General features: G+C 38.6%; 1 protein-coding gene across 6 annotated transcripts in view; it reads left to right on the top strand.

Moving 5' to 3' along the window:
• LOC124010048 (suppression of tumorigenicity 18 protein-like) overlaps nt 1-23,237 on the top strand; it is a 67,061-nt gene extending 43,824 nt beyond the window's left edge. For 3 of the 6 annotated variants that reach the window (XM_046322376.1, XM_046322373.1, XM_046322379.1), the window contains 19 exons: nt 466-496; nt 921-1,114; nt 6,095-6,901; nt 7,913-8,047; nt 9,447-9,537; nt 9,629-9,721; nt 10,508-10,794; nt 11,215-11,420; nt 13,187-13,435; nt 14,217-14,329; nt 15,002-15,064; nt 15,230-15,298; nt 15,626-15,688; nt 15,961-16,041; nt 18,488-18,712; nt 18,825-18,913; nt 19,112-19,215; nt 19,296-19,442; nt 20,982-23,237. In XM_046322376.1, the coding sequence (XP_046178332.1) occupies nt 466-496; nt 921-1,114; nt 6,095-6,901; nt 7,913-8,047; nt 9,447-9,537; nt 9,629-9,721; nt 10,508-10,794; nt 11,215-11,420; nt 13,187-13,435; nt 14,217-14,329; nt 15,002-15,064; nt 15,230-15,298; nt 15,626-15,688; nt 15,961-16,041; nt 18,488-18,712; nt 18,825-18,913; nt 19,112-19,215; nt 19,296-19,442; nt 20,982-21,122 (3,188 nt within the window). In that variant the 3' untranslated portion in view covers nt 21,123-23,237. The remainder of the gene's footprint in view (nt 1-465; nt 497-920; nt 1,115-6,094; nt 6,902-7,912; nt 8,048-9,446; nt 9,538-9,628; nt 9,722-10,507; nt 10,795-11,214; nt 11,421-13,186; nt 13,436-14,216; nt 14,330-15,001; nt 15,065-15,229; nt 15,299-15,625; nt 15,689-15,960; nt 16,042-18,487; nt 18,713-18,824; nt 18,914-19,111; nt 19,216-19,295; nt 19,443-20,981) is intronic. The other 3 variants (XM_046322378.1, XM_046322375.1, XM_046322374.1) reach the window with 3 other exon arrangements.
• Nucleotides 23,238-23,776: the final 539 nt, after the last annotated feature.

Raw genomic sequence — 23,776 nt, 5'->3', positions numbered from 1 at the left:
CCTCAGGGAAAATCGATTTGCCTTTTCAGATGATGTTGTCAAAGCTGTCAGGAGGATGAGCTACAGCAGATCTCAAAAAGAGGAGAGCAGATTGGGGTTGTGGATATAAAAAATAAAATCTATATAAAGGGTACCTTGCCGATGATTTTAATCATATCAGAAGGCTTTTGTTGAAGTAAAATAGTTCATTATAAAAGGTTGCAAAAAATCTATTTTGATAAGTAGCTGTAAAAGTAATCTTTTCATAGAACATTTGATAGAGTACAATCCAAAATCATACTAGGGGAACACCCCACTACCATGAGTGTAGTCGGCCACAACTGCTTATCAAAAACATGGAGCTAGTACAGTAGATCGGTAGCTTTGATTGGGATTGTGTTTCTCCAGTAGCCAGATGCGTAGTCACTCCACAGTGGAAATGTAAACATTACTATTTACTTGACGTACTTCTGTTTCTGTTTACAGTTCCAGCTGACTGCATCACCCAGGCTCCAAGGTAAGGGTTCATGACCTCTTTGTGAAAATAAACACTTACAGGTATCCTCTAATTCACCCCAGGTTTCTATGCCCTTGCATACAGAATGAAATAGGCATCCTTTGTTAGTAGATGTGGTATGCTGGCCATTCTCTTATTTTGATAATACCGGTTATAATTGAATTTGGCCCTGTAGCTTTTCACTGCGCTTCTAGGTACTTCATTTGTATGAATCATCTCGACCATATACAGTTTCTTCAACCTTATGTTTACCTTTTCAATCAAGTTACAAAAAAACACTTGATTTTACTTTCTGAATCCTGAAATACAGTTTGGGAATAAACTGACAATGTTACATTTTACGTTCACTTTCAGTTCAAAGTAACGGCTATGGCCTTTTGTTGACCCCGTTGCTCTTTTTATTCATTCTTCCCCCCCACAACAGCACATATGGGTCTGTGGCTGCTAGGAAGAGGCTCGCCCAGGAAGGGGTGCAGGGCGCCCCCGTCAACAAGAGAAAGTCTCTCCTGATGAGGCCCCGCCACTACAGCCCCAGTGAGGCGTGCTGTGAGGAGGAGAACGAGGACCTGGCACCGCCACAGGACAAAGAAGAGCTGAGGAACATTGACACTCCAGCAGGTAGACAGATGTCCTGTTGTTTGTCTGTTTTGATGAACAATTGACGCTGAATTTTAAAATCCCATCTGTTGCATTCATATTTCCCTCCCGCTCTATTGCATGTCTGCTCGCCATCAGCCAGACCCCATAGTCATTGTGTATTGGAAGTGAAAGACGAGACTGCTGGGTTCACATTAGTTGTGTCTGTCTCACGTCCTCAGTCCTACTTTTGACAGCTTATCTGCCATGATATTTTTGGCATGGCTTTTTCCCCTATTTTTGATGAGGCCAGATTTCAGACTCCTCCTTTTCTTTCTGTCTGTGTTTGGTTTTTCTGAAAAGCTATTCAAAAATGGGTTGAAAACACAGAGAATTGAATAATGATCATGTTTGCTTTCGGCCATTCTGGTTAGAATGTCCTCTGTTGATGTTTGTTTAGTAAAGTGAGTTGAGTTTAGAATATGCACACGATTTATTGATTATTAACACAAGCTAATGTTGCATCTTAAACAGAACCAGGTTCTCTTCTGAAGTATGCTATTGCTTAACCATCTTCTTATAAAACCAATGTCACTGATACAATAGAATACATTTGTGTTTATTTGTCGAAAGATACTAAGACCAAGGTGTGTACTCAACAATGACCTAAGGAAATGTTTGTTTATTTCATTGAGCCCCTCCCCCCAAGCAAAACATTTCTATTTCCAAATGAATTGAATTTTGAGCATTTTGGCAACAATACCCATGGTTTACATGTGCATTCTCACCCACTATAATCTGCACTTATTTGGTATAGTTTTAACGATGTAACTAAGCAACAAACGTAATTGTCCCCTTCGAAAGCTTTTGTTAGGCCCTCTTAACACAGTCCAAATATACATAATTAGGCATAATGTCTACAGCTCATTATAGTACACATGTGGGTAGTTAAATGGACCAAGAGAGTAGCTCAATGAATTGTGCGGATTAATTGGAAATGGAATGTATTTGTTTCTGGGGTTCATATAACATTACAATTATCAAAACCCTTTCTGCACTAGCTTCGCTATCTGTTTTTTCCCCTTTGATATCTTCCTTTGTTCATATACCTCCCTCTCATGGTCTGTTTGTGTTTCAAGCAGAGCTTTTATGTGTCTGTATTCAGTCACCATTACCTACTTGTTCTGTATTATAACCTTTTAATCCAGAAAAGTTTCTCTTTTTTATCAAAAGTAGGCACCTGCAAACAGCAAGCCCTATACAATACAGTGAACATGTGTCAAAAGGCAGGCAACACAAAGCAATGACTGAACATTGTGTGATTAACATAAGCCTACATACATCTGTAAATATATTTTTGTCACAATCAGGTCTGGGGATATTTTATGTGAAATGTCTATGACAGTTAAAGTGGATAGAAAAAGCAATAAGAATGTACTGTTCATATCTGCATTTTAAAACAAGAGGGAAAAATAAGCCGCTAATTTGGTCGAGCCGCACTGCGTTCAACTCCAGCCAAGCTCCAACCACACTGCGGAGCGCCTGTAATGGCTATTCTGGAGTACAAACTGTTCACCTGTTCCAATACACAAACCACAGGAGGGATCCATGTTTTTCTCTCCCATGCAGTCTCTTTTCCACTGCACTTCTCACTGTGTGTACAGTTGAAGTCGGAAGTTTACATACACTTAGGTTGGAGTCATTAAAACTCGTTTTTCAACCACTCCACAAATGTATTTTTAACAAACTATAGTTTTTGCAGGTCGGTTAGGACATCGACTTTGTGCATGACACAAGTAATTTTTCCAACAATTGTTTACATACAGATTATATCACGTATAATTCACTGTATCACAATTCCAGTGGGTCAGAAGTTTACATACACTAAGTTGACTGTGCCTTTAAACAGTCTTTAAAAAGACATGATATCAGAAAATGATGTCATGGCTTTAGAAGCTTCTGATAGGCTAATTTACATAATTTGAGTCAATTGGAGGTGTACCTGTGGATGTATTTCAAGGCCTACCTTCAAACTCAGTGCCTCTTTACTTGACATCATGGGAAAATCAAAAGAAATCAGCCAAGACCTCAGAAAACAAATTGTAGACCTCCACAAGTCTGGTTCATCCTTGGGAGCAATTTCCAAACGCCTGAAGGTACCACATTCATCTGTACAGACAATAGTACGCAAGTATAAACACCAATGGACCACACAGCCTTCATTCTGCTCAGGAAAGAGATGCGTTCTGTCTCCTAGAGATGAACGTGCTTTGGTGTGAAAAGTGCAAATCCTTCTCAGAACAACAGCAAAGGACAAAATTACAAAAGTATCTATATCCACAGTAAAAACGAGTCTTATATCGACATAACCTGAAAGGCCGCTCAGCAAGGAAGAAGCCACTGCTCCAAAACCACCATAACACCACCAGACTATGGTTTGCAACTGCACATGGGGACAAAGATCATACTTTCTGGAGAAATGTCCTCTGGTCTGATGAAAGAAAAATAGAACTGTTTGGCCATAACCATTGTTATGCTTGGAGGAAAAAGGGGGAAGCCGAAGAACACCATCCCAACCGTGAAGCATGGGGGTGGCAGCATCATGTTGTGGGGGTGCTTTGCTTCAGGAGGGACTGGTGCACTTTACAAAATAGATGGCATCATGAGGTAGGAAAATTATGTGGATATATTGAAGCAACATCTCAAGACATCAGTCAGGAAGTTAAAGCTTGGTCGCAAATGGGTCTTCCAAATGGACAATGGCCCCAAGAATACTTCCAGAGTTGTGGAAAAATGTCTTAAGGACAACAAAGTCAAGGTATTGGAGTTGCCATCACAAAGCCCTGACCTCAATCCTATTGAACGTTTGTGGGCAGAACTGATAAAGCGTGTGCAAGCAAGGAGGCCTACAAACCGGACTCAGTTACACCAGCTCTGTCAGGAGGAATGGGCCAAAATTCACCTACCTAACTTATTGTGGGAACCTTGTGGAAGGCTACCCGATACGTTTGACCCAAGTTCAACAATTTAAAGGCAATGCTGCCAAATACTAATTGAGTATATGTACACTTCTGACCCACTGGGAATGTGATGAAAGAAATAAAAGCTGAAATAGAAAGATTTATCTACTATTATTCTGACATTTCACATTCTTAAAATAAAGTGGTGATCCTAACTGAACTAAGACAGGGAATATCTACTGATTAAATGTCAGGAATTATGAAAAATTGTGTTTAAATGTATTTGGCTAAGGTGCATGTAAACTTCTGACTTCAACTGTATGTGTGTGTCATCCATCTGTACAAAAATAAGTTATTTTCTGTCTGCTCTGCTAATTGTAACTAAACATAACTGACTTTTAATCTTTGTTGAACAGGCTGATATTCATATTCCTTTGTTTAGAATGAAATGTCACTAATAACAAAAATATTATCAGCCACGTCATTGCATGTCTCAAAAAAAATCCAGCTTCATATTTTGCATCAAAAAAGGAGTTTAACCATGTCTATTTCATTCACCTACTTCCTCTGTTGCTGGTCTGTCTTCGCCTGCCTTGTATTGTGGTAGTGAATATACATCACATCCTTACATTTACACAATCCAAAATCATATGCTTCAAAACAGGTTCGCCAGATAAGTCAGAGCGATACACTTCCTGCATTTAGCAGCTTTTATTTTGGGGGATTAAGTTGTATACTATGGCCTGATAATGACTAGTAGTATCGGTTTGGTAATGCCTTTATCATCCTCAGTGGAATCCACTTACTAGATTATATAGCCTACATAATTGCATCCTAAATTATCTCCAGATCTATCAACCTATTGGACCCCCCCCTCCCCCCTCTTACTTTTAATTTGCTCTGTGACGCACTGTACAGCCTACTTATGATTTATAGAGTAACAACTCTTATGGCCTCACTAAAGAGCTTTCACACTGAAAATAAGTTTCAATGATTTGGGGAATCAAAATATATTTTAGTGAATCAATCCAGATGATAGTGCTCCATTGTTAATCATTGACCATGACTTGATATTAATATAATCAGGGGTGTCACTATATTAAGAGTCATTTAACATACATTTTGGAGATCTAAGAGCCTAGCTTTTCTGTTTGTTTCACTTAAACTGAACAATTCTTGAAACCAGAAATTCAAATGTCATGTCAAATATATTTGACTATTACACGCAGTCCTCGGATATAGTTAACATTTTGATATGTCCATAAAAATGTCCACTGATAAAAAGCGGAAAAGCTTTATTTTAAAAGCTTTTAGTAAAGAATCAATGTAAAAAATCAATTCTCAGGTGCACTCAGTATAATGACCTATTGAAAAAAGATAAATAAAAAAAGAAAGAATCAAGGGAAATCAGGATTTTTGTAAAAAATGTAATACTGAAATGTTTTCCTCTTTCTTGGTTCTTGTGCTTACGTATGAATATGGGTTCTTAAATGAGTTGTGTGTGATTGACAAGTTAATATCTTTATAATCACAAAGCCCTGCTTGACGTACACCTCAACTACCTAAAACTGATGTTCAGTGCCACAACCCATGTAAATCTCTGTCATTGTCTGGTCCGTCTAAATCCACATCAAGTTGTTGTTGTATTCTGATTAGAGATTTCAAAGAAGAGGAAGACAATCTTGTTCCTCATCTTTAGGTTTCATGTCCAACTAGCCAAAACAAGTGTCTCGTGCATTATCTCTGATGTACTTGAGGAATTGCCAGGAAATCTTCCAGTTGCTGTCCTGTCCATACTATTACTATTTTCATTACATATTGTATTTGCCAATCCTCTTAACAGTCATTTCAAACAACAAGACATGCATTTTCTAGATAGGAAAAAGTGTCTCTACAAAACATTATGACTAAGCTGAAGTGAGGACATACAAGATTGTTACTCTCTCTGCCTAACCAAATGTTCTCTGAAAAGAATGGCCTTAATATGAACAATTGACTCAAGCTTGAAAAAAAACATAACAACATAGTTTTTGTTCTCATTTGCTTTTACTTTGTTTCTAAGATGGATACTCAGAAACACTTAACGAGCCCAAGAGAAATGGCTGCCAGGACGCAATAACAAAACCCCATGATTCCTTTGGATGGTCTGAAGTGGTGACTGACTTTCCCCATCAGGAGGCTGCAGCCTCGGAAACTCTGGAGGACGAAGAAGTGGCGGAACGAAACCAAGAAGAAGAGGAAGAAGACCAAAGTCAGGACAGGATGAGTATGACTTGCAGATCGTCGCCACGTAAAAGCCCATACAGAGACTGCTGGGAAGCCGAGTGGGAGCCTCTGTCCCTGTCTCATTCTGCAAGGGTGAATGGCTCCAATGGCTCTATCAGCAGCCCCTCCAAAGCCACCACCGGAGAAAGATACCTATTGGGGAGAAACGACTACCTACACATGAGAGACCATGATCCTGACTCTGTCCTTAGTGGGTACAACATGGGCAGAGCAGGTCCCTTCCAGACAGGGACCCTGCGGCTCTACCGATCAACCCCCAGTGAGGAGGACAGTGAGGGGGAGCCAGAGGTGGAGAGGCCTCCTCGGCTGGAGGCCTGGGCCCTGGGCCTGCAGGAGATGGAGAGACCCCTGAGCCTGGAGATGGACAGAGGAGAAAGAGACAGAGGAGACAGAGACTGGGACAGAGGGAGGGTGAACCTGAGTCTCCTGGAACAGGCCATGGCATTGCAGTCAGAGCAGAGGCAGGTCCTCCACAATGCCTACAGGGAGATGGATAGGTTCCTACTGGAGCAGATGACCAATGAGAGGAGGCACCAACGGCTACTGGATGTGGACACCAGGGTGGGCTATCATGGATGCAAAGGTACAAATACTTCATTTGAAAATATCTTATTTCTTTGTCAATTCAAGACTCTATATGTTTTATTTTATAACAGCTTTTTATCAACGTAATGACAGTGAGGACCCTTTTAAGTCCATCCTTTGGTTTTGTATGTGTACTATTAAAGCCACTTGAGAACAATAGAACTACATACAGTGGATATTGCACTTATTCTAATGAAGAGTAGTGGGCATCAAATAAGTATGCAGCAGACATGATTATGCATGTTTATCTAGTATGAATTAGACCACTTGTGATTTCAATGATGAGATGCTTCGAAACGTCAAAATAATAAAGAATCATATTCAGCGGGGGAAATCCTCTTAAGTACGAAACACATTTTGGCAACAATTGAAGTAATAAATAACCAGACTAAAATAAAAAATAAATAAAAAATCTTCTGATGGAATTGCTACTTCCCAGAATATTGGATTTTGATAGGAATCAACTGGATATTTAACCATGACCATAAGTCTTAAATCCGCCCAAAGTACCCCTCATGTTTTCCACTGATTCTTCAAATGACTGCAGCCTAATGTGTAATCCCAAATGTAATCTTCCGATGGATGGGCATTAAGAAGTCAATGCCATGTGTTGAACTGGAAGCCTTAACTAAAAGGACAGATTAATATAGAAGCATTTTGCGAAAAGTGTCTTGGCTCTTTGCATGATACTGTACTTTAATCTATTTGTTTCTATGTACATACAGCTTCATTCTAGCATTTCTCAGAATCTCACTTAAAATAGTTTCGAGGAACATTCATGCAAGCAACTCTTTACAAGTTTAATGAAAAATCAAACTCAAGTTCATTAGAATTTTACCAAAAGCTATTACCTTTGTTGCACTCTTTGCTTGTGTGGGTAATGAAGGTTACAAAGCATGTTAAAGAATGATACTGCAACACTCTTGAAGTTGTCCTAAGATTGTTATGGAATGCATATGTGATTGTCGATGTATTAATCTAAGTGCTCCTATTATTTTCCTCCTCCCAGACTCTCCACGACCAGATAAGAAGGATATAAGGTGTCCTACCCCTGGTTGTGACGGCACTGGCCATGTCACTGGTCTGTACCCCCACCACAGGAGTCTGTCTGGCTGTCCCCACAAAGTCAGAGTCCCCCCAGAGAGTAAGTCACTCAGACATACACATACATGTACGTACATCAGGTATTCTTGAAAGTCAGGACAACACCAATGTATCTTCACTTACATCTACATGTACATACAGGTGTAGGATCTTAATTTGATCACTATGTTGTTGCTGAGAACTTTCCTGCACAGCTGTAAATGGAGATGAGCTTCGTGATGTACACACATTATAGATGAACAGAATTGTACTTTCCCTGTAGCCTACTTTAGGCCAGCTAATGCCCTAACCACCGATCAAGCAACATTATGGACTAAATGTTCACATCATGTTGCTGCAGGATTATTTTTCTCTGACAATATAGGTGAAATTAAGATCCTACATATGTATAGAATAGCAAGTGATGCTTTTTTATTGATGTTTAAATAAAACCTTCAAAGTTATCAAGTGGTTCCAGAAACTGATTGAGGGCCATTCATTCTACATTTATAGAATAATGAAGTGAGACTTGTTGTCACCTACAGTTTTCTTGTAATTTCTGAATATTGTAAAGGTTTTTTATTGGCTGTGGTTTAGTCATTTCAATGTAACATAACAAGCATCCAACATTAAACAGTAATGTTACAAAAGGAACAGAAAAAGTAATTAACTTTTTTCAATATGAAAGCATGTGCTCTTACACCAGAAGCAATGTTTGCAAATCAAAGTGGTTGCTAATGCCGTATTCAAAAATAAATAGACAACTCCTGCAAACTAATTGGAAAATATGTACAGAAGAGAAAAGTTCCCAAGGACACAGAGTAGGACTCCAACTCTAGCTAGGTTTCCATCCAATTGGCCACAGATTTTCATGTGAATATTTACACATCTGCATGAAATCATATGAGCTTTTCCCCACCAGAGATGTTTCCATCAACTGGTGGATAAAAGGCTGTGCGTGATGACGTAGTGCTTTTTGTTCTATTTTTATTGCTACTAAGGTATTTATATTATGCGACCAACACACAGTGCACTGACAATGGGAACAGTGTTAGTTAGATATGCTTGTGTCCATAATTGTATGACTTTTCTAAGGATCTGTGCTCTTGGTTTTTCTTTGATGTCAGTACAAAGAACGTGTGAATAGAATTGATGTATCTATAAATGAACAAGCAGACTGTATGCCTTTAGGTTACCTTGATCACTCTGGATACATTATTATTTTCCAGTATTATCATTTTGTGCTCTGTTATTGTGTTAACTCTTGATCCCCACCCCATGAACTCGGTCACCACTGATGCAGTATATTCGTCACCGCTGATATAGTATATTCCTCACTACTGACGCAGTATATTCGTCACCACTGACGCAGTATATTCGTCACCACTGATTGTATAGTAAATCTCTCCTTCTACTGAGCCTACTGTTTCACCTAATGTCCCTCTCCTGTCTGTCTCCAGTCCTGGCCATGCATGAAAACGTCCTCAAGTGTCCTACTCCCGGGTGCACAGGAAGGGGCCATGTAAACAGCAACCGTAGCACCCACCGGAGGTACATCCTGCAGGACTAACCCATTAAACATGACATACTGTACATAGGCAGGTTCAATGGGTTTGATCTCCTCCTACTCCTCCCCCCCCAGTCTCTCAGGCTGCCCCATTGCTGCTGCAGTGAAAGTCTCCAAACCTCAAGAGGAGAGCCCCAAATGCAGACAAGCACCTGAACGATTGTCCAGGTAAAATCACGAGGGGAGAATGTATGTTATAATATGTGTTATATACTGTAATTTTGCAATATTGTCATTTTGACTGTTGACAATTATTGACGTGTATGTGCGAATACATTATGATGACAGTAAACCATTGAGACATTGAAAGCTATACTATGAAACTAATTGATTGAAGTTCGGAGAGAGCATAGTCCCTTTGATACAAAACAAAGTGTGTCAATTGCAATATCATATCAAATCAGGAGGTATGTTGGTTAACATTTACAGTATCGTATCCAGTTTATTTATGCAGTGTATTGTAAAAGGAATTACAATATATAGCCTATCAAAACTTCACAGACACGGTTTCTCACTATCACTTGTTCTTAAGCAATGGTTTAAGGTCCCATGAGATTCTCCCTATTAGGGACACAGAGCATCACAACTCTTTGTTCCCTGTAGAAAAATCACAGGCAGACTGCCAACCCATACAAAATGAATTAGTTGGGTAACATGCCTGTGTGTGTGTCTACAATACAGATCAGATCCCACATCCAGGAGGAGGACATTGATATTATTCAAACAACACTGTGTCCATTACTTCACAGCCACCTCATATGGATATTATTCACACTATAATGTAGATTACTTCCAAAATCATCACCACCTCTTCCACAGCCCATGCATAATGTGCATTCATGTGTCAATATCATATCCTATGCATTTTATTTGACACTGTAGCCACTTCCTGCCCACTTGTGTGCATGTGTCAATTTCCTGGATCCTTACATGCGTTTTATTTGACACATACAGTAGCCACTTTCCTCATCAAATCCAACAACACCTCGTCTTCTTGGATTCTTCTCCAACCAGGCCTCTCGGCCCCCTCATGAAGAAGTTGGAGTTGAATCAGTACAACTACAGGTTCGCCCATCACCATCCTGTCACCGCCGCCTTGCAAGCCAACCTCACCAAGGACATGGACAAGTACAGCAAGATCCGCTTTGATTACGCCAGCTTTGATGCACAGGTCTTCGGCAAGCAACCTCTGATGGCACCCAACCAGGACCAAGAAATCTCTTCTTCACACTTCCCTGACTGTGAGTTTCGCACATTTGATTTGATTCAAAGGGGGGCGGAGGGAGATTGGCTGTACCATAACAGCGTGTCAAGCCACATTAAAGGGATTTAATGTGCAAGCGTTGCTCATCTTCTGCCACAAATGTGCAGCTCAGTAGGACACTATGTAAATACATGATCAGACAACAACCCAACTAAGAATATGCAACACACTTACAAGGTTCCTGTAAACAAGATATTCATGCTTGTTTAATATATATATATTTTTAATCAACACAGACCTTTTCTATTCAAGCACAGACTGATCCCACTGCAACCACAGTGTAAAAATGAACGTGCTGATGACATGTACCATACTGTATGTTATAATGTAGGGGGTATAATCACGTGTTCCCACATCTTTGTGAAAGTTTCTGTATCTGAGTTCTGTTATCCAACAGCTCTAAAGTACACTGGCTTTCTGGGCGCCCCCGGCAACCGCCTGCCCACGCCAGGCCCTGAACGCCACAGCCCACCCAGCCATTACAAACCTGGAGGTGAGGGGCTCGAAGCCACCACTGCCACCACTGCCATCCTCAACCTTTCCACCCGCTCCCGAAGCAACATGGAGTCCATCTCGGGTCGGCCCCTTGCGTCCTCCACAAAGGTAGTCAAATTAGACCAATTATTTAATGTGGTCATTTTAAAGCAACTCTGATTTGTTTATAAAAAGGGTGAAACATCAAAAGGACAGATTTTGGCAAAGGAAACGTTGTCTCTGGTGGCGGTGAAACAAGAAGGTCCCCCTCCGTAAAGCATTAATGTACACAAAATAACATTTGTGTAATCACATCATAAGAAGAAATGACAATTACAGTAAGAGTCTGTAGTTCCTGTAAAACATGTGGTCATGCATTTACTTTCTACTTTCATGGTAATAGACAAAGAGAGAGAGGGGGAAAAAAGAATAACTGTATGAAAGTGTGTCTTGCATGCTGCAGATGGCGTAAGACATTTAGCTTAGTAATATATTATCCAGGATAAGCTCTGCCTCTATCAGGTGGCCTATACAACAGCTGAAGAACTCATTAGCTGAAATATTTTATTTTAAAAATCTCCCCGATTTTATTAAATGTGCACCAGTTTAGTTTACAATTTGACCCCTTTGTGCACATCCTATATAATCTCTAGTGGGAAAACCCCCACTGCCCTGTCCACTAGGCAGAAAACGGTGATCCTCTCAACTGAACTGAAACATGGCCTTCCTATGCATTAAGTTTAACTGCATGACAATGAATGTCTCAAAACCCAAACAAGGCCTCTCTACAGTATGTAATTAATGTCAGAATAATGATAGATAGATGATTCAAGGTTTCCAACACCTACACAGTACAGGACCCAGCTTGGTGAGCTGATAATGTGGCCTCGTACCAGGTACCAACCCACTGAATGAATAAAACAGTGTTAACAAGTTAATCATCTGTCCTCTTTTGCAGAAGACTTATGTAGCATACTCCGTATGGGGGCCATGCAACTCCGATGTGTCTGTACCTCTGTAGGCTACCAGTAATGCAAAGGCAAGAAAAGCATCACAACTCAATGTCGAATGCTCATCTATCTCTACTGCGATTGAGATGTTACCGCACACGTCTACACACGTCACCGTCACACGCATCATTCAAATGGATAGCCACACATGCAATGTCCATGAAAACTATACCCATTCATTCATTTGAAAGGCTGTCTTATGTAGAAAATACAAATGTAAAAAAATAATTGAACATAGGTATAATGGGACATATGCCAGATTTAGGCCACATTTCAGCATTTAATGAGGTAAAACTTCTAATACTATAAAACCTAATAAGCCACAAGTGCACATAGCGTTTGACTTAGCACAGAATGAGTAACACATCTGTCAATGAGAGAACTTATGCTACATTAAGCTTTTCATTTTTGTTTTAATGGTGATGACCTAAAACCAGCACCCACAGCTGCCATCTTGGTATTGTGTCCTAGAAAATAGACCGATGACACAGCTGTCACTGACAAACTATACACCAAGGAGCGATTATTATTTTGTTCAACAGAATTAATGCTGGCTTAACACCATACTTTACCCTGGTGTTAGATAATCACGACATGTCTTATTTTCATGTAAATGTATATTTGAGAGGCAATTGAAGTTATTTCTCACAGGAATTATACACATTGTTATTTTTAGAAAGGTATACCGTTAAAGTATTGTGTTAGGTTAAAAGGGCTTATCATAGTGGTGTATTCATTTCAGTACAGTAACTCTCATTTCTCATTCCAATACAGACTGACATCAGTCTCTCCTTTTTTGTGAACTGTTGACTATTTAATAAAAGTGACTTCATTGTAACCTTATGACTATAACTGAGTCTACCTTGTGAATTTATTCTCCTTTAGGACATGCCCATAGAAGTGGATGAGAACGGCACTCTGGACCTGAGTATGAAGAAGGGTCGGGAGGTGAAAGCCCCACCCCAGGTGCCTTTGGGAGACGCTACCCAGTCCCCTCCTGAGTCCACTCTGTCCAAGCAGGCCGGAAGTGTGCACATCAGCCCTGCTTTCTACCAGGCCCTGTGCGAGAGAGACACCTGGGACACCCCTCTCAACTTCAGCAAAGCACAGCAACAAATAATGCACGACAGAGAGGTAAAAAATAACAACTTTGCTGTTCCTCCTTTTAAATACACAGGAAATACTGTATAAGGTACCTATGAAACAGAAGAAGAAAGCTTGTTTTGTTAAATTTGTTGAAGAAGAGAAATTATAGCTAATTGATAAACATATGAACATTAACATAACAACAGGTCCCTGATCTATAAGGGTGATATGGGCATACAATATAATATATAATGATAGATAATTGTGAACACAGTGTATGTTCCTAATAAATCTCATGTTAAAGAGCATGTACTTCATAGCTGGTATTCCTGGTTGTTGTTGACATTTGTCCTGTAAATAATTCACTGACGACAACATCTGGTGCTGAACACAGAATCTTTGAGAAAGTATATCCAAATGTTTTACATTACATATCCATATAAATACCGTCCATGTGGATTATCCGACTTTAAATGGATGTATGGTTTACTGTAAGTATTCTTAAGCGTAATCACTCAGACTTACCCCCCCCCCCCCCCCCAACTCCTAGGCTTGTGTTTTAAGAGTTTTTTTAAGTGGGGTGTTTTCATTGATAATTCACTTTTAGATCATGTTCAAGACTTAAGACTGACACAAGAAGTAATGGGGTTAAGGAGATTTTTAAGGACACTATTATTATTTTTAAGGATACTATTATTAAGACTGCATCAGTAATGGCACCCTATTCCCTATGTAATGCACTACTTTTAACCAGGGCCCATAGGGTTCTGTTAAAAAGTAGTTCACTATATAGTGAGAAGGGTCCATTTCAAACGTACCTATGTCTCAGCAGGAAGATTTTGATGACGCTTCTCTGGAGGACCAGGGCTACTCTGGAGACGCAAGCATGTTCGGCCCCAAGACTGATATGCTCTTAAGAGACTCTAAGAAAGAGCTGATGAGGTATATCATGTTTAATGTTGGGTCTGCTCATTCTGGAGGTCCAGGGACGGGAGAAATTGACATCTTGCTGCTTCTTTGCTCAGTCTTCTGTGTATCATGTGCATTTCCCTCTAAAAAGGTCAGCTGACAGATGGTCAGTATTAATAACAAAAGTGTAATTCCCAAACCAGACCTGTTGATATATGGCATTATAATTGTGGTGAATTAATACACGCCCAGTGAAATGCGCCGGACACAATCTTTCCTGTTATTAGTTCTTATATTGTTACCTATTATATATTACCTTTTGTTGTGACTGGTATGTCTGCAGGTTCATGTGAAGAATGTATCTTGTTAAAAGTGAGTTTTTACATGTCCGTATGTCCTCAAAATGAGCTTACCACTCTTGACTTTGTAGTTAGACTGCATGTTCTATGGAATTAGTATCCACTCTATGGTAAGGTATGATTGAGTAGTTTACAGAAAACAATTAGATCTGCCAAGGGATTTACGAACAACTTTTGCCACACCAATTAAACATTGAAAATAAACATCGAAATGACTAAATTTCCTGCTGTACTAACTTCCGCTTCCACTAATGCAATTCAACGTCATGTTAAAAAGGTTCATACACTGTATCAGAAGTCCATGTATTGTAGAGTATAGTCTAACTAAGTGTTGTGTTCTCTGCAGCTGTCCTACCCCTGGCTGTGACGGTAGTGGCCATGTTACAGGAAATTATGCATCACATCGAAGGTAATTAGACACTTAACACCAGCTAGTAAATACTGTACGGCCTGGTTCAGAGGAACTATGTTGACTGTTTCATATTGATCGGTATTATATGCTGCTGAAAATTAAAGGGATTTTTTTTTTTCAAATGGCATTGTGATAACTCTGGTGTGGATCCTCTGTCTGTAGTGTATCTGGGTGTCCCCTGGCTGACAAGACTCTCAAATCACTGATGGCAGCCAACTCTCAGGAACTAAAGTATGTGTTGTCCTGTCAGTCATCATCTTACCACTGTTTATAGACATGTCATTCACCTGTGTGGGTTCACTGATTCAACTTTGTGCTGTTTTATTTGTTTGCATTATACATTCCACCTGGTCTCATGTCGTTTTAGTCATATATTGAATATGGACTTTTCTCCAATTCATGTGATCAGGCTGCATACATATACATTATGCGATATACTGGGTATCTACTGACCTCATACGTTTATTTTATTTTTATTCATGCATTTATATATGATATCATTGTCCCAGACAACGTGGCACTGAGCTTTGCCTGTTCTGTCGGTCTCTCCGCCTGCAGGTGCCCAACACCTAGTTGTGATGGATCTGGACATGTGACAGGGAATTATTCTTCACACAGAAGGTAGTCTAGACTGGATCACACAAATTACTGAGTAGATGAATAGGGATGTGTTTGAATCTCATTGTCTAGGTATTTATTTTTGATTAGTTTATACATTTTAGACAATTAATAAACTGTGATTTAACTGATTGATTCTTGTTGTTGCTTCATGTTGTTTCCAATGACAGGCGATGTGAGAACATCATCTTATCACTGATGAAAGAGTTTGCTTTATTTTAGCCCTAAAGTAGTGTTCATTATTGTTAAACCATATTGTCTCTAAACATTTGTAGTTTGTCAGGATGTCCACGTGCCAGAAAGGGAGGCTTGAAGCTTACACCAAACAGAGATGAAAAAGACGACCAAGAAATAAAGTAAGATATGATTTCTGTTTCATATTTGTTGTTTTAGTTTTTTCATTTTCTTGTTAACTATTCTAGTGCTGGCATGCATGCCTATGTGAATGAAAGTACTTGTATCATGTTGTAAAGTGGTCATTATACCAGAAAGACAAAAAGGAAATAGTTTTCCTGTTCATAATTTACTAAATTCATCTTTCAAGGATTAACACCGTTAACATGTTTCAAACGTTGTAATATTTTTTGTTGTCTTAATAGAACATCTGGCTTATCATGCTCTTGTGTGCATTGTGTTCTTGTATTGTTTATTTAAGGTCCACCATACTATGGGATGTGATCAAAGCTGAATTATTCTAGATGCAGTTGTCTCTGTAAAAAGCAGTATGTAAAGTACTTAAGTAAAACTATTAAAGTACTACCTAAGTAGTTTTTGGGGTATCTGTACTTTACTATTTATATTTTTGACTACTTTAACTTTTCCCTGACGAAAGAAAATCATGTACTTTTTACTCCATACATTTTCTCCGACAACCAAAAGTACCCGTTACATTTTGAATGTTTAGCAAGACAGGAAAACTGTCAAATTCAAGCACTTGTCAAGAGAACACGTGGTTATCCCTACTGCCTCTGGACTGGCGGACTCAATAAACACATGCATCTTTTGTAAATAATGTTGGAGTGTACCCCTGGCTATCCATACATCTTAAAAACAAGAAAATGGTGCCGTCTGCTTTGCTTTTTTTATTTTTTTTATTACTTTTGAGACTTAAGTATATTTAAAACCAAATACTTTTACTTTTACTCAAGTAGTATTTTAATGTCTGACTTTCACTTTTACTTGAGTAACTTTCTATTAAGGTATCTATACTTTTACTCAAGTATGACATTTGGTACTTTTTCCACCACTGGTAAAAAAAAGTATTATTGGGGGGGAAATGATGTACTTGATTACATCTTAAATCCAAGCTCAGATGTATGAGACCTTGTTTACTTCTACATCTGGACAGATTTACCCTTCTTTTGAGATACTAATGCAGGGCCAAAACGTTAGGAGTTAGACTGGAATATATCTCATGCACAAGAGGGTGGGTGAGAGAACCTACATGTAGTGCATCTGTAAGGCTATTAGATTATTGTAAAGTGTAGGCCATATGGCATTATTCCATTGTCCCGATGCCTTATACTCTTAGAAAAAAGGGTTCCAAAAGGGTTCTTCAGCTGTCCCCAAAGGATAAACCTTTGTGGTTCCAGGTGTAACTTTGGGTTCCATGTTGAACCATCTGTGGAATGGGTTCTACATGAAACTCAAAAGGGTTCTTCTTGGAACCAAAGGGGCTCTTCCTGGAACGAAAAAGGGTTCTTCAAAGGGTCCTCCTATGGGGACAGCCAAAGAACCCTTTTAGGTTCTAGATAGCATTTTTCCCTAGGAGTCTACATATACCTGTAGTGTATGGATGAATGTAAGTAATGTGGTTGGGGTTGTTTTGTCCTATAAGTGCTACTGGTGCTCTACTGAACAACAGAGTGCAACAATCTTTGTTACAGTAGCACTCTGTTCTGTTTGTACACTAGTTCTATGTACCATCTCAGCCTGCCTTTCACCTTTACCAATAAGGGAAGGGGTCGGAAACCCTACATGAAAATTATGTGTAATTCATGTCACTCCATTACTGACCTGAGAAATGTAATTACCCTTATAACTCTTAATAATATTCAACAAAATGTTTTGTTTATGTAGGTTATATCAATCTGAATGTGTAAATTATTCCAAGGTTTTTGTGGATTAACAACTTGGTTGCTACGATTATTTGAGCCTGTTGTCAGTTTTGTTGACTACATTTTTAATCAACATTTTACTGGATTAATCAACATAATGGTTTGACAAATCTTCCGGTCTAGTTAGTGAGGGATGTTTATGAACTGTGAAAATTATTTGTTTGAGTATATATGCATTTATTATGTGTGGTTTAAGAGGTTAAGTAAAGTCGTCTCAACTCAGTTCGACAGCATTTTGATCTACTTACATTTCCATTGTACCGAAACTGTGAACAGCGATATGTTGACATATCTCAGATCATACGGTATTTACTACCTCTGTCATATCAAATGGTTTCAACTGCAAAACCATTCTGAGGAAAAAACAGCTTACTGGTGACAATCTTTCTCCTCTGCCTCATCTGAATGAGAATAGGCATCTCTCACAGGGGCACTCAGAACATTGTCAACAGTCTGTGTAACAACATGACTCCCTCCACTACAGTAGCAGTACAAGGGGAGGACACCAGGTAGTAATAAACCTGACTCCTGGGGTGTATTCAGTAATGTTAAATGTTCTGAATGTTGCTGAAATAGAATGAATAGACCTGATATAAGCATATCTGTTCTATACGATACATTACAGAACGTTCAGATAGAAATGTATCACCCTCCTTAACGAACCCCTTGTTTGTCTCCCTGCTAGGTGTCCAGTGATGGGTTGTGATGGCCAGGGCCACACATCAGGGAAGTACACATCTCACCGCAGTGCAGGGAGCTGCCCCCTTGCTGCCAAGAGGCATAAAGAGTCATCCATCAATGGCCTCCCCTTCCCCTGGAATAAGGCCTGCAAACAGGAACTGCCCCACTGTCCCCTGCCCGGTTGCAATGGCCTTGGACACGCCAATAACGTGTTTGTCACCCATAGAAGGTTGGCCTGCATTCACTCCATTCATTGTGTCCCATACAATACTAATGAAACAAGTTTATTTTAAAATTTGTAAGTGAAGTTTCTCATTATTTTTCATTTTATTTGTAAATAGTTTGTCTGGATGCCCTCTTAATGCTCAGAGTATTAAGAAGAAGATGACAGGAGAGGAGATGATGACTATTAAACTTCAAGCCAGCAGTGGTAAGGCATTAATATATGGTTTACAAACATGTTCTGTTTGTGCTGGTGGACTGTACATGTATGCTTTGGCAGGATAATGTATGTTATGGAAATTTCATCTCAGTACCATCAAAGTATGTTTAGTCCTCCTGCTAGTTGATTCACTGAAGCAGCAGGTTTAGCTTGATTTTCATGGGAGTATTTCCTATTTTCAAACAGGAGTCGACAACAACAATGACGTGCAACACTTGGATCATGAAATAAACGAACTGAATGAATCCAACCTGAAAATAGAAGCTGACATGATGCAACTGCAGACCCAAGTAACTATCCACAACTGTGATAGATTTTTTTAAGGATTCATGCCCGGTTCAGGTTGACAAGTTTTCCTCTCCCCTGAAAGCAGATTTCATCGATGGAATGTAACCTGAAGACAATTGAGGAGGAGAACAAGATGATTGAACAGCACAACGACAGCCTTCTGAAGGAGTTAGGTCACCTCAGCCAAGCTCTCATCAACAGTCTCACAGATATCCAACTGCCTCAAATGGTACAGTGGGCCTCATACGAACCTCCTCACTTGCACATGCAGCTTTTATCAAATAAATACAAATACTGAGCTATATTGTATGCTAATAAAATTATTTCATTTAACAGGTAATAATTTATTTTCTCAGAAAGATAGGGGTCAAAATGATTGGCACTCCTGTTTTCAATACCTTTTAATGCCTCACCGTGTGAGGATAATGGGACTTTTTCTCAAATGTTTTGAGATTGGAGAACAGATTTGGAGAGAGTTTAGACCATTCATCCACATCTTTCCAGATCCTTGATATAATTCGCCTGCTCTTATAGACTGCCCTCAAATTCAAACCACAGGTTTTTAATGGGGTTCAAGTCCGGACACTGAGATGGCCATTTTAAAATGTTGATTTTGTGGTCAAGTAACAATTTCTTTGTGGATTTTGATGTGTGCTTGTAGTTATTGTCTTGCTGGATGATCCACTTGCAGCCAAGATTCAGCCTCCTGGCAGAGGCAACCTGGTTCTTGGCTAAAATTTCCTGGGCTGTGTCTGAAATCTGGCTTGCCTACTAGTTACATAAACGACATACTGTGTACTAATCGTACTACATACTATTTAGAACGTACTGCCTAGTAAAAAGGTATGCTGTAAGCAACAAATATCAACATAATACTCATTCATATTGATAAGGCGTCATCTAATGCCCATTCGCCCTTGTTCCCTACCATTCCATCATTTTTGTAAAGTGTGTCCCCCTATTCTGATTATCAGCTGTTTTCAGCTGTGAAAAGACGATTGTCTTCCTCAATAGTGTGCAGTGAATTCTAGATGAGAAACCCAAATGAGTATGACATCCTGGCATTTAAAGCATACAACATCAAAATGTCACATACTATAAAACTGCCTATTTTCGCATAGCCAAAATGGCTACTATTTAGGACGTAAGTATAGGTATTCGGACACAGCCCTGGAACTGGGTAAAGTTGATTATGCTGTTGACCTTAACAAGGGCCCCAGGACCAGTGGAAAGCCCCATAACATCAAAGATTCAGCACCATATTTTACAATATGTTTGGGGTATTTTCTGCTAATGTATATCTATTTCTCTGCCAAACCCACCACTGGTGTGCTGGGCCAAAGAGCTCTATTTTCATGTCATCCTACAATTTAAATGCCTGGAGTTTGGAGGATTGGTCTAAGATCCTTCCAAATGTGTCCTTCAATTTCTTAAAACATTTTAGGAAAAGGCTCAGTGCCATTCGGCCCGCAAGGTGAGGTATTGATAACAGGGATGCCAGTCATGTTGACCCCTATCTTTTTAAGAAAAACAAATGACAACATCTCTTTATCTGAGCAATTATGTAAGTCTAAAATAATATCATTTTTGAATGTTTTTGAGAATATAGCTCGGTATTGTATTATTTTACACAGTATTTTTCGCTCATCTTTATCAAGAGTGGCAATAATTCTAGATCGGACTGTCTATATCTATAGTGACATTAAATGATTATTGTCACTATAAGCTTCAGTTTGTGAACTAATATTAGAACATGTTTGTGTTCCAGGGGCCCATCAGCGAGCATAATTTCGAAGCCTATGTGAACACATTAACAGATATGTACAACAGCTCTGAGCACGACTACTCTCCCGAGTGTAAGGCTCTTTTGGATAATATCAAACAGGCTATGAAGGGAATCCACGTTTAAGCTGTCGAGCCATCAAGAGGAGGTATCTTTGAGTTGGGATAATGGCACTGGATGGCTGTGTGCAGTGCTGGCTTAGTTGCATGTATAAGACAAGGCTTTGGGAAATGTGTTGACATTTCACCGTTGAATACATTGTACTGAGACAATTACCAGCCCAAAATCATTTGTATTGTTTTTTTAACGCTTCTGTATTCACTTGACATGTTTCTTCTGGTGAGATTTCTACCCCCCTTGCACTTAATTCTTTCGAACGGTTTGCTTGATTTAAATCTATTTATTTTTTGTCTTTTTTATATTATTCTTATTTATAATCCTTATTCATCAATGTATTTATTTCCACACATTTGTATTTATTTCTATCATTGTAAAATGCTAAATATTTAATCTTTTGACTAATTCTGCACATTGTAAATGACATTGAAGCACGTTCCAGTTTCAACCATAGCTCTCTTTCGTCATCTAGTGGTGGTTTATTTATATATCAGATCAAGTCATAATAGAATCATTTGTATCTCCCATGAAGGTGGAGAACTCTACCAGAATAATCCAGAATCAACATGTTTTTTAATTGTTGCTTTTGCTTTCTATTTAATATTCAACACTGAATGTATGGTAAGATCTAAAAATGCAATGTTAGTGTACATCTCTTAATTCAACAATATGTTAAGTTGACTGCAATTAGGGGAATTGCTTTCAGCTGTTCGCAAAATGCAACATTATTTTATTTCATTCAATGAACTTGAGTGTGTCGCTCGAATAGAGCAACTGACGGCACGAAGAAAATGGAAAAATCTTGTTTCTTTTTTTCTTTTTTCTTAAACGATATAGATATTAAACTGCCTTCTCTGCACATGCTGTGTGTGCATATATGTGCCTACATGTAAATGAATACATAAAATATACGGTACTCTGTTTTGTGGTAGGACAGTTATGTGGCTGATGTCTAATTTATTGTACAGTACACTTTTCAAAGGAGAAAATGTTCTTAATGTTTATATGCCATTTCAAATCTTTAAGCATCGTCTCGGTACTGTAGCTGTAATCTCAAAGTCAGGTCTTGAAGTTTCACAGGGTAGGAAGTGTTAGTGCTTTTCTACTTGTTACATCTCTTCAGCGTGGGAAAGCAGAAGTTGCTCCAAGAAATGTAACACCACCATACAAACATTTACTCTGGTTTAAGCTATTCTGACATCCTTACATTCATAAAATGTTAGCTAATATATACTTAATGGTGGTCAGTGGCATTTCAGTTTCTGGATGTCACATCAATTTTAAATTATCCCCCCAAAGCACTTGGTGGCTTAAATATCACTGCAGGTTCTTTAGGGCCAGATTCAATAAGCGTTTGCACCTTGGTAAATCAAGGCCATATTGTCAATATAAATGTTCAGTTCATCACTATTATGAAGCAAAAAGAGACAAACAAACAATGATATTGTTAGTTCTTCACTGTTTATTTTCAATTGTTTATTATTTATTTTTAAATTGAGTTGTGAATCAGTTGCACTTTTTTATTTTGTATTTCAGATTAGTTCTATTGCCCTGGGGTTCCAGAAAAAGATGAAGCTTTCTTTGTTTGTAAGCATTGCTCTTGATGTCACAGGAAAATGTTATTATTTTGACGTTTGCATGGGTTGATAGTCTTATCAAGTTACAATAAATTGAGTTTGACTTGGCCTGCTACACATCTGCAAAACAAAGCCAAATTTAGGACACTTGTTGAGGAAAATACTTTATTTTATCCAAATACTCAACTCATTCTAAAGAATTGTAATCTTTAAAAATGTAATCATTGACGGTTTGTTTAACTTAATAATTGTGTTAATTTATCATTCATAATATTTAATTAACATACCACACATTGTTTGCTCAGGAAGTTTTGTGAAGAATATTTATTTTTCTCTGTTTAGTATTTGATGTTTTGTAATGTGAACTGGATTTTTGTGGAATGATATTAGTATGATGAAACTGTATTGCACATTTTCTTTCAAATGTTGTTTTTTCAGTTCAAGTAGTTTGTAAATCGAAAGTTCCTATTACTTTTACTATTTCATAAGCAGATATGCGCTGTGCTGTACAGTTTGTGTATGGTAGAAATAAAACTTTTTAAATGGTTGTGTGATTCTCAGATGTAAAGTAGTATGTTGGCAATGCCTTACAGCACAAATAATCTTCTTTGATTGAAATCTACTTCACACTGTATTATATAATCTCTCAAAATATATTTGAATGAGATTTAACAACTGCTCCTTGGGCAGTAATTATCTACTGGAAATGGAAAAGAAAATATTAGATGGCTCAATATTGGTTAACCCAGAATTTCCATATTGGTGCCTCCTTTTCATCCCCATACTCTCATTGTTGCTTCATGAGATTGATACGAGTATAACAAGTCTGCCACCTGGTGGCGGATATCAATAAGACAAATACATCTCAGATGAGAAAGTAGACCATCTGTGTAATACAGTTAAATAGGCCTATTCTTTGTGCATTGTTAACCATTTTGTTGCGGACAAAGGAGTATACTCATTGAAATTCAATCAATTGACAATCCTCATAGAATTGTTTGTGTATAATACGGTATGTTATGTTTATTCACAATGAAGTTAGATTCGAGTGAGCAGCAGGCCTTGCCAAGCAGCAAGACTACAACA

The sequence above is a fragment of the Oncorhynchus gorbuscha genome, linkage group LG22, assembly GCF_021184085.1.
Source record: "Oncorhynchus gorbuscha isolate QuinsamMale2020 ecotype Even-year linkage group LG22, OgorEven_v1.0, whole genome shotgun sequence".
Taxonomy (NCBI): Eukaryota; Metazoa; Chordata; class Actinopteri; order Salmoniformes; family Salmonidae; genus Oncorhynchus; species Oncorhynchus gorbuscha.
Note: the sequence above shows the minus strand (reverse complement) of the source record. Positions and strands in the feature narration are given on the sequence as shown.